The sequence below is a fragment of the Rhineura floridana genome, chromosome 5 (genome assembly GCF_030035675.1).
Source record: "Rhineura floridana isolate rRhiFlo1 chromosome 5, rRhiFlo1.hap2, whole genome shotgun sequence".
In the NCBI taxonomy this organism is placed as follows: domain Eukaryota; kingdom Metazoa; phylum Chordata; class Lepidosauria; order Squamata; family Rhineuridae; genus Rhineura; species Rhineura floridana.
The window spans coordinates 42,318,430-42,330,442 of record NC_084484.1 but is presented as its reverse complement, the minus strand read 5'-3'; the positions used below and the strand labels follow the sequence as shown (position 1 = coordinate 42,330,442).

The 12,013-nt window shown below is 41.2% G+C and overlaps 1 protein-coding gene across 8 annotated transcripts in view; it reads right to left on the bottom strand.

Annotated features, from left to right (window-relative positions):
• The window catches only part of FARP1 (FERM, ARH/RhoGEF and pleckstrin domain protein 1), a 264,160-nt gene that overhangs the window by 229,300 nt on the left and 22,847 nt on the right, over positions 1-12,013 (bottom strand). For all 8 annotated transcript variants that reach the window (XR_009762704.1, XM_061626563.1, XM_061626560.1 and 5 more), the window contains one exon: positions 4,386-4,580. Coding sequence is in view for 7 of the 8 variants with exons in the window: in XM_061626563.1 (XP_061482547.1) it covers positions 4,386-4,556 (171 nt within the window). In the remaining variant the exon portion in view is untranslated. The remainder of the gene's footprint in view (positions 1-4,385; positions 4,581-12,013) is intronic.

The following is a 12,013-nucleotide window of genomic DNA, read 5'->3' as shown; positions in this document are numbered from 1 at the left end:
TTGACGCTGATTCTGAATAGAGGCACATAGGAAATAACCTTTACTGAAGCCTTAGAGGAATGAGGGACAGGAAGAGAGAGGAGGAGGAGCTGCTAGGAAAACATGGCAGAGCATCCTCATAAGAAAGAATGTTTTAGCCAACACAAATCTAAAATAAAATCTTGAGAAACTGTATATTTCCATGACCTATCTGTGTTCAATATCTATACTGGAGGCTAAAGAAAACAAAAAACAAATCTCTCTCCAACATGAGCTCCACACAAAAGGGTGAAGATATACGGGAGGAGAGGGAAGTTCTTGGCTTCATGAATCTTAAACCTATTCTTAAAAAGAGCAAGGATGTGGAAGAGAGTAACTAAGACCAACCAGACAATGTATTTAATATAAATAATCTATAAGCTCAGTGAATGCTTTATTTTCCCCATAAGCAGAATAAATAAGAAGTAATTACATTTCTCTTAAGCTCTGCTATAAACCCCTGGAAAAAATATTTAATTAAAAACCACTGATTTCTGGCAGAAAAAGAGGAACTACCACTTCTGCTACTTCCTTTAATGTCCCCAAAGTCTTAATAAAGGGAGGAAGCATTGACCTTTGGTAATGTAACACCATCCTTGTTCCAGTCAAATGACTGTCAGCAAATCCATGGTGTGTAATATAGTTTGTGAAGAAGCCACCAGTTAAAAGAAAGGGGGGTTAATGCACCAAATCCCTGCATGATAGTCAGGACTAGCAATCTGGAGGCAAGCAAATAAGCAGGAACAGGCAGTGAGAGAGCAGCTCCATCTCCAATAGAGCAACAGATTATTCAGACAAAAGAGCAAGCCCAGGGTCAGCAACTTAATGGAAGCCAACTGGCCTGCTTCATCATCTGCTGAGGGGATAACTACGCTGGTGAAGAAAGTAAGATGCTTGGGTCTTGCCAGAGCCTCTAGCTTGACACACACACATAGTGCTTCACATACATTTTTCTTTTAAAAACACACACACAAGAAAAGACAAATGTTTATACATTTTACACACTGGTACTCCCCTCCTCCTTTCCTTAGAAAAAGCTCAAGGCAGCTAATAACAAAATCACCCCATAACTTAACAATGTTAAAGTATTACTTACAAAAACATCAAAATACTAAAAACAGTGAACAAATAACACACCACTAAGAGCAACAGTAACAGATATTCCAAGTACTGGCTATCCCAACTTATTTTGTCAATTGAGGCTGCAATCCTATACATACTGACCTCAGAGTAAATCCAACTGAACTCATTTTAACTTACTTTTGGTAGACAGCGTAAGTTTGCTTTGTAAATGCTTTTCGTGTATGTTGATAAAAAATATTAGAGCCTTATCTGTTCACTCTCTCAAAGTTAGAGAGGGGTAAGATTGCAGACAGTGAAACAGCCTCCACAATGGAACAGGCAGCAGTAACGGGACCTCCTGTGGTCTAAGCAACTGCTGGATAAGGCTAACCTCTGACACTGGTTCTGGTTTTCAGAACCCAGACAGCCTATCTCAGTTCTAACTGATAGCTGCAAGCTCAATGTCACGCTTCACAATAAGAGTTTTATATCAAGCTTGAGGCTTAATAGTAGAGCTGGCACAGAAGTATTCTAAATGATGGGAAATGAAGGAACAGGAAGTGACAATTTCATAGACAGAGCAATAGAGATGCCAATGTATTCAGTGGCAGAGTGTAACATAGCAATTGCTAAGCAGAGGGGAAAACAGCTTTGACCCATACCTAAAGAGTGAAGGTAACAATTATCAAGAACCAGTGCTGATGTCACTTGACAAATTACTGAAGAATTTAATAACATAATTAACTGCTATGTGGTCACAAACTATCCAGACTACAGATGATGCTGAAAGAATATGAAAGGCAATAGAAAGCAGGTAAAAGCTCAAAAATGTGTTTTTATCAACTAAAACTAAGACTTTATTTACTCCTATGTGAGGCTGCCAATAACTAAGGAGCAAGAATGCCTACCCTCACCCTGCAACGTACAGTACGAGTATTTATAAATTGCATTATCTGCCTTAAATTCCATATGTAGTATTCAACAGAAGTTACAATAAACAACTTTTATATGCCTTATGCACTTAGCTTCCCACCCATACAAATTTATTTACTATTCATATCCCCCTCAAATCCCAAATTCAGGCAAGCCCCCCCCCAAAAATCTCCCCAAGTTCAGGCAAAGCACCAATACAAGCGTGCCTATATGCAGTGGCATTAGAATTGCCTGTGTGTAATCACTCTATATCACAGTAGGACCTGAACCCTTCCCTGTCATCTATCCCTCAGAATGTGCTTATATCTTTTACAAAGGATGAGTGTGAGTATCAGGAAGAGTGACATTCTGACTGATGCACATATTGATCAGCACTGTCTTGCATGACTTAATATGGAGGCATCAGCAGCAAGTGGCATCATGACTGCTGGGTGGCAACAGATTCAAGAAATCCTGGAAGGCACTGCCATATTAGCTTTTAATTTCTACAGTTAATGTGATGTTGATTCTCCTGCTAGTTGAGCACAGGACTGAGATTGGGTTTGTATCAGGACTGTAGGGTTGCCAAGTCAAAAATGACAAGAAATGCCTTAATATGACCAATACAAAGCAAATTCCTGCTTGAAACAGATGGAAAGTCAATTCTATAACACTAATCAACTGCCCTAAGGCCACATCGTAAACCAGCAATGAAAAGAGTCAAAGAATTCACTTCTTAACATTTCAGACATTTAGAACAATGCTAACCCACAAAAACAGTACACAGTTTAAAAAATCACTCTGACACCTTTTCAAACCCAAACCCAGATATTTAAGGAATGGTATATCAATTTATTACTATAAAGCATTCACCTTTTATGCATATAAAGGAGACCAAACTTGCAGCCATGTTGTTCCATCATTTACCCTATCTAAATAACACTGGGCCCCAGATGTGGAGAGGGAAGGGTTGGAAAATATGGAGGAGCACGATCAAACTACCTGAATGTTGTGGTGAACCAAAACTCCCCAGAACCAGTTCTAATCATAAGCATTTCCTGTATTGCCAGGAACATCCCTAGCTGCACAGGGGAGTGTGAAGGACTCGTTCTAGAGAGGGATGGGGAGTTGATCAGTTGTGTTGGCTGAGCACAGCTTAGCCATCTCAAGGAACTGCACCTCTTTCCCAATCCTGCCAACAGTTGCCTTGGGAGGAAGGGAGGTTGAGCCTCCTTCACCTCCAAAGTGACTACAGGGGGTAACATTTCCTCCTTTCCCGTTTCACCAGGACATTATCAGGTGGGGGGAGAAAGAACAGCAAAGGAACAATAAAGTCCCCTGCTACATCAGTCAGCTCCACCCTATGAATTTTGATGGATTCTATACTTGTTAAAGTTATTCAGAACTGTGCTTAGAATAATTTTATAGATTACTCCATATATACAGTGGGGCACTCATACAGCAGGTTACGTTCCAGGCCCCCGCCGAAAAGCAAAAACTGCCCAAAAGTGGGGCCCTACTGTATTCCAGCCGCTGTGCTACACGATCAGCTATAGCATGGGGAGCTCCAGCCACCACGCTCCAACTGACAGTGATCAGCTGTAGCGCAGGGAGCTCCAGCCGCCGTGCTCCAGTTGAGAGCGATCAGCTGTAGCACACGAACAGCTGTAGCATGGGGAGCTTGTGCACTACAGCTGATCGCTGTCAGCTGGAGCGCGGCAGCTGGAGCTCCCCATGCTACAGCTGATCGCCCCGCTGGCACCACCGTATTAGCATAACGCCGAAAAGCAGGCCCCTACTGTATTAATGTAATAAAGGCACAATACTTGATGCTTTTATTTCAAAGGGTCACACACGAGTTAAAATCACCACTTATTTCAACAAATGGCAAGGAAGTAGGTCAGTCCTTTCCAGATCAACGTGTTTCATTCACAACTAATTCACAATGTGTGTATTTTGTATCTGTATCTAAACACAAAGTATATTGAAAGAAGTGGCCTTCAAATGGCTGAAGCGTTATGTAACCACCTTTGTTGAGGCAATGAAAACAAATGTTAATAGAGTCATTTATGAGCACACTACTGTTGTATTAAAAAGAATGGGGATTCCATTCCAAAATTGTAAAAAATAAAACTTTGGTTTAAGATTATATAATTCATTTGCAACCTAGTATTTTGGCTTGACTGTGATTCAAGAGTTGGGTTCTAAAATGGAATACAGTGCAATATAATAGCAACTTTAAAAAATTTAGAGTTTTAAATGAGAAAAACAGATAACTTATTCTCATTGCAATTTCAACCAATGTGTACATTAAACACAAAATATAAAATATTATGTTATATAAAATTGTAGCCAGCAAGCAATAAACCACAGACTCTAAATGATCATCTTACCAGAACTTCAAATGTTTCCTGGGTATCATCCAGCATCTGGATTTTGATAGAAATAAGTTTTCCTGTTGGTGTTGTGGGCATTTTTTGTCCATGTTCCAAAGTACTGATCCCAGCATTCTCCTGAACTCCTAGCCGGGATCCTGCTGTTGGCCTCTGCTCCACTTCATCCATGTTTGGAGAAACAAGTTTCTATTTCTGATAGAGGGAGGAAGAGAGAGAAAGAAAACATGAGGCCACTTAAAACTATTCAAAGACATTAAGGTTCACAGGATCTTTGCATTTGTGTCATTTTGTAGTTCTGTACTCTTTTATTCTAGAGCACGAACGGGATGTACATAATATTTGTCCTCATAACATTTTTTTTAACTTTAAAATGGTGTTTGACCCACCTAGTATTTTACAATCCTCTGTATGTTTATTCAGAATTATGTCCCACTATCTTCAATGGGTCTTAGGAAGGAGGAACAAGAATGTACCTTTCTGGATGAACAAACATACAGTAATAATAGGCCCTGCTAATTCCGTTCATTTAAAACAGAGTCAGATCACCAGGGATCAGAAGCGGGGGTTAGGAGAAAAGAAATCTGTGTTTCTACGATTTTATGTGATTCATGCATGCCAAAATACACCAGAAAAATAATGCAACACTGACCTAAGATACAGATTCTACCACTAAAGTACAAATACCACCCATGCTGGTATATCATTTCAGAGGCACAAACATACAGCAAATTCAAAAGGAGTAAAATCACTAATAGGCAAAAAACCTTGCACTTTAAGAACGTAGAAACCTGTGTCAAATTTATTTTTATTAATTTCAAAGCCTTTTCATTGGTCAGTGTCATATGATGGTGAAGACAGCCTTTTGTGTTTTAAATTGGAGGTTATGTTCTATTTCTATTTTGGGTGCATTAACAGATGAATCTGAAACTGCAGTTTGATGTACAATCAGACTGATCACAATAAGTTGCTACTTCAGGAGTGACTCTAGCCGTTGGAAAAAACAAACTTAGCCTGCCCAAGATGCATGTTTTCAGCCTATTAAGTTTAAACCACTTCATTAAATGCAAGGTGGGCAGGGTCAATTAAGACACAGAGCACACCTAAAATTTTGCTAGAATATATTTCACCTCCCACTGTTTTATCTTGTGCAAACTGAGACACTCCGGATGTCCACTGGAGACTATTCTGCAGAATAGTCAGTTCCATTATTCCACAATTATTTTTGGAGTGTTTTTAGTGTAAATTTTGCAAAGTGTTGCTGTACTTCACATATTCACAGAAATAGAAGCAAAAGAAAATGATTTCCTATAGGAAACTTCACTAAAATTGCAAAGGAAATCAGACATATTTGACCATCTCAACTATGTCAGCTGTCTTAATAATGTTGCTTCCTCCCTGCTAAAACAAGATCAGCATAGCACACGTCTTTTTTCTATTACTTGGACTGATTGCAGGTGTTGCCACCACTCACCATATGCTCAGAGGCACATGTTATCAAATTCTTCCAAGCTACACAGCAAGTGGATTGGACTGTGAAAGACCAACCCAAATTGTGTTTGCATTTTGACAAATGTGTAGGGCAGTACAATATCTCAGAGAGGAGGTCAGGTGTCCTGCTCCCCTGATGCATTCACTATAGCTGATGCATTCACAATTTCCCTGCTTTGTAAAGTTTGATAGAAAGATCTGTGGGTTATAGGTATGTTCTTAAACCGCAAGGTTTTTTGCCTATTAGTGAATCTCTCTGCTTCTTAATCCGGGAGGTAAGAAATGGGATCCTGTGCAAATTTGCTGAGAATGGATTGATCATTTGCATGCTTATTGAGTTCAGTGGGATTTACTCCCTTGCAATCATGCTTAGGATAGGTGAAACTGACCACAGGGGATGGGGAGGGGGGAGGAGGAGGAGAAGTGGGAGGAGGAGGGAGGGGAGGAAGGGCAGAGGGGAGGAGGAGGGAGGGGAGGAAGGGCAGAGGGGAGGAGAGGGAGGGGAGGAAGGGCAGAGGGGAGGAGAGGGAGGGGAGGAAGGGCAGAGGGGAGGAGAGGGAGGGGAGGGGAGCGGGGAGGAGGGGGAGGGGAGGTAAAGGACGGGTTTAATCATTTGCATGTTTGAGATCAGTGGGATTTACTCCCATGCAATCATGCTTAGGATAGGTAAAACTGATGGGGGGGAGGGAAGGAGGGCTGGAGTGGGCAAGGGAGAAGAAGCAAGAGGGCAGGGGAGGAGGAAGGGAGAGGAGAGGGGAAGGAGAGGAAAGGCAGGTCTGATCATCTGCATGCTTATGAGTTCAATGGGATTTACTCCTATGCAATCATGGTTAGGATAGGTAAAACTGACCATGGGGGGGAGGGGGAAGGAGCGGATTGGAGGGGGCAAGGAAGGGGGGCTGGTTTGATCATTTGCATGCTTATAGAGTTCAATGGTATTTACTCCTGTGCAATCATGCTTAAGATAAGTAAAACTGATGATGGGGAGGAGAAAGGGGAGGTGGAAGGGCAAGGAGGGGTTGGAGGGGGATGGGGAGGGAAGGGACAAGGGGGAGGGAAGGGACAAGGGGGAGGGAAGGGACAAGGGGGAGGGAATAGGAGGGAGGAAAAGGGAGGGTGGGTTTGATCAGTTGCATACTTTTTGAGTTCAATGGGATTTATTTCTGTGCAATCATGTTTGAAAATAGAAATGGACTGCCTTCAAGTCGATCCTGACTTATGGCAACCCTATGAATAGGGTTTTCAGGGTAAATGGTATTCAGAGGTGGTTTACCATTGCCTTCCTATGATGATGAGATGCAGTGACTGGCCCAAGGTCACCCAGTCAGCTTCATGGCTGTGTGGGGATTCGAACCCTAGTCTCCCAGGTCATAGTTCAATACTGACCCAGGGGAGGGGCAGAGAGGGGAGGAGGAGGGGGGAGGAGATTGGGTGGGTGGGCGGGCACCGGGCAGAGGGGAAGCCCCTTTCCAAAAGGAAAACATTGTGAACAGTATCATTGCTTTTCAGCATTTCCCCCACCTTTTTATTCTACAGCAGGCACATGGAGCCTCCCATCCAAATTTAAACCAAAACTGTCCCTGGCCACATCCACACCAGACCTTTATTTCACTTTGGACAGTCATGGCTTCTCTCAAAGAATCCTGGAAAGTGTAGTTAGTGAAGGGTGCTGAGAGTTGCTAGGAGACGCCCTGTTCCCCCCACAGATTTTCAATTGGAGTGGCTGACTATTAAACCACTCTGGCCACTGGAGCTCTGTCGGTGGAATAGGAGTCTCCTTTCAGCACCCTTCACAAACTACACTTCCCCAGATTCTCTGGGGGAAGCCAGGACTGTCTTGCGTGAAATAAAGGTCTGGTGTGGCTCCCTGATTAGCCAAGCCCAGCAGCTGTGAGTCTGGCTTTTGGAACACTGACAGTTGGTACTTTCTGAGCATGCCCGACACTATCATTGAGTTCAAGGCAAAATTTCTTAAATTAATTAAAAATCAGCCAGGCATCTTTTTAACTGCAGAAGATGAAGGTCAGTAATAGGATTACAGGTACTCTGTGAACATGGCTGATTTTTAATGAATTTCAACAGATAATGAGAACTCTGACAGAAAAATTCCAAAAGAGCTCTCACATTTTTCTCTCTTTTTAGACTTTGAACTCTCTGTTCTCTCTGACTGTTTTGTGTTTCGCCATGAAAATTTAGAGGGTGTTAAGCAAGCGTTTCTGAGTCCAGGACTATAGGTTTTGTAAGGTTTTGTTTTGAAATGAGTTTATGGGAAGCATCAGAATGGGGGGGGGAAAGTATTTTCAATTTAACATTGCGAAATGTGAAAAATCCACTCTGGCTATAGTATATAGCCACTCTCGGGGCTGTATAATAAGAAGACAACTATGTTGCAGACCAGTGTTTTACAAACTGTCTTCCAAGGAACCCAAGGCTTCTCAGAAGCTTGGCAATATGTGGTGGTGGTGGGGAGAAATGGTGAACAATTCTCTCCCTCAGAGTAGCACCAAAATTGGTAGCAAGTAGAAGATTTTGACTGGCTATTAAGGCCAGCCAAAACCCATCCTTTATATAGTCTTATAAATTAGCCAAAGTTGCTTGTATGCTATGGTTTACCATATGGAGGAGAGATCTATAGTAGGTACCATCCTTGAAATTTACAAGTGGTTCCTTAGTATACCTAAATATGTAGAATTAAATATGAACGGAGTGAGTTATGTGCACGCACACACACACACAATTTCATATTACAAAATCTCTTTAGAAATACTTTTTGATTTTGTATTGTAAACATATAAATTATTAATTTGGAAAACTAAGGACTGGTTTCTAGGACTTGTTTTGCTTTGTTCTTTTCTGCTTCATTAACTACACAGACATGAATTTTAAAGGAATATATATTCCTGGTCCATTTAGTAAGAAATTATAATAAATTTCTGCCTGACTATTTAATGAAGCAGATGACACCCAAGACTAAGGAATAAATACTTGTTTTCACTGGGGCAGTGAATAAGGATATAACTGAAATAAAGGCACCTCTGTCAAGCCTAGGCACTATACCAGCCTTTCCCAAGGGGGTCTCCTCCAGATCCACTACAACTCCCATCAACTCCCACTACAACTCCCATCAGCCTCAGTTAGCATGGCCAATGGTCAGGGATGATGGGTATTGTATTTTAATACATCCAGAGGGGACCAGCTTGGGGGACACTACACTATATGATAAAAAAAACCCTCCTACCTGCTTCAGAGAGCTCCAAATTTAGGAGCCCAATGGTTCCCATAGGGATATATCAAGAGAAGGCTACGAACTCATGCATCCCCTCCTCAGGGAGGCATGAACAACTGAAGTGGGAGATCTCAGTTATGGATCTTCCTTGGTCCTGGCAGATTTAACCCTCTTTTAAGGTCTGTTAATCTGCCTGGATCAAGAGAGATCAACAACCATGTTCAAAGAACCATAGGACCACAGACTTCAGTTCATCTTCATTTTACTTAATGAGAAGGTTAGGGGAAATAACACAATCTCCTAGGGGCACTTTTGGGGGAGGTGAAATAACAGACTGGTTAGCTTAATGTCTGTTCTGGGAAAACTGCTGGAAAGCATTGTTAAAGATAGAATTACCAAGCATATAGAACAGAACCAACATGGTTTCTGCAAGGGTAAATCCTGTCTTGCTAACCTATCAGAATTCTTTGAGAATATCAAAAGCATATAGATAAACAGGATGCAGAACTAGATGGGCTGTTGGCCTGATTTAGTAGGCTGTTCTTATGTTCAGAAAGGCTAGAGCATACTTCATCAGACTCATTATGTGATCTGGAAAGTTGATAGATTCAGATTTTTTTTGTTAACACCCACAATTTTATCATGAGTCCAAAAGGCAAAAGCAAACACAAGAAACAGCAGGTGTGTCACAGCACTATGCAGAGCACAAATGAATTCAAGATTCAGAGAAGCTGCTTCCATATCTTGCCAGATGGCATAGGCTACACCAAATTGACAACAGCATGTGCCAAGGTCTTACACAATTCTTGGTTTTGGCTTGGAATTGCCATAAATCTAACCTTACAGTTGTTTTGGGGAACAGAAATTGAAACCTGGATCTTAAATACTAACATTAACAACTAGCTAGCTGAGGTGGAAAGAAACAACTCTTAATCCTTTGTCAAGTATTCTGACTACACTATAATACTACATCAGCAAGACACATGCATTCTTGGCTGGATTTCTTTTCTTTTTCTTTTTACAAGCTTTAGAGTGTACTGTGGCTCTGCTGGGCCAATAGGCTGTAGGGGAAGGAATGCATATCACTATTGCTAGACCAGCAATGCCAAACTGCAGTACATTTTAAAGGGTTAATTTGATATATTAGATAGTTAAGTCAGCAACACATTGTATAACTCAAACAGTAGACCATTTTCATTACTAATAGTGTGAAAGAATTCTTGAAGTGGGGAGCAAGAGATACTAATGGAGCATTTAAATGCAACATTTAAGAGGTATAAAGCTAACCCAAAAAGGCGACTTGCCATCCTTTATGCTGAATTTTTAGGAAATTGCACATACAGTTCTAGTAAGAAACATCTCCCAAAATGATAAGAGGGCTTTTTGCATGCAAAGCATGTGCTCTACCACAGACGTGCAGCCCTTCACACACAGATGCTAAAACATATACAGGGCTAGCTGACTAATTTAGTTCAAGAGCTAAGTAGTTTTAGCTCAGCTTTCCAACCAACCAACCTCAACTTCTTCCATTGCTAAGCACTCACGTTGGCCTTTTCAAGGGCATATCTTTACATTTCTCGAAGCCCTAACCGGCCTCTAGATTCAAAGCAATCTGATTCAACCTTAAAATTATAGTTCTGATACATTAATTATTTCATGCTGGTCATTGACCGTAACAATAAAGATATATATATATATATATATATATATATATATATACATTAATTATTAGATTATTGCAGGCTAAATGTAGCTCCAAAGTTTTGTAATACAATAAGATCCTATTAAACAAGTTCTGTGTAGTCATACTTTTCCTTCAAGCAATAGCATCTTTTTACTCACACAAAAGCTTCAGCATGAGATTTGGTGATTCGAACAAGGTAGCCAGGGTCTTTAACAATACAAAATATTATTGCAGCTTTAGGTTCAGACTTTTGTCCAGCATCAAGGATTCAACAAAACTAATCAATTCAAGTTCTAACTCACTACTGAAGTCCAATTACCCACAAAATGCTAAAACATCTAATGATCAGGAAAAGGATTATAAAAATGAGGATGTTGTATCTGTCTAGGGTTCAAGCACTCTTCTTTGGAAGTACATTTAGTGACCAATCCTATCTATGAAAAGCCAGCATAATTTACACCAGCTTAAATTAAACCAGCATAAAGTACACCAGATCCAAACCCTGTTCAGGAGTGAGGCTACTACCAGCTGAGATGGCTCAGGCCTAGCAGAGGGAAAACAATGCTTTAAAATAGAGTTTGACTTACACTACCCTTTTTGTCAGTGTAAGTTCTGCAGAGTTGCCAGGTCACATTACTCAATTGAACAGAGTTAGGATCCAGTGTAAGGTCCCTCCTGTCCTGCCCCTGCCCCACCCCCCTTTGGGAAATTTACACCAGCCTTGGTTGAACCATTATGAGGGACTTACGCCAGCGCATCTCCAGCTGAGCTAGGGTTGGGGTGTTATGCTGGCATAGCCCCAGCTGAGCTGGAAATCGAGCAGATCCTAACTCATTCATCTGATCGGACCTTGGGGTTGGATTGCTCCCCTATTTATTTATTTTAATTCTACTGTGCCTTATTTTCCAAGGAAAGTAAATCCTACCCATTGCAATGGAAATGACTTCCATGTATGTGTGCTTAGATTATGTAGTGCCCCATAATGAAGTAATCAACTATGATCTGTTGATGGAAATCTTTCCTCTACAGCCTTGGGCTCCTTTGGGAGGAAGGGTGGAATAAAAATTTAATAAAATACATCTTATAATGGTCATATTGGTTATATACTCTAGGTCAGCCTTTCCCAACCAGTGTGCCTCCAGATGTTGTTGGACCACAACTCCCATCAACCTCAGCCAGCATTGCCGACGGTCAGGAAAGATGGCAGTTGTGGTCCAACAACATCTG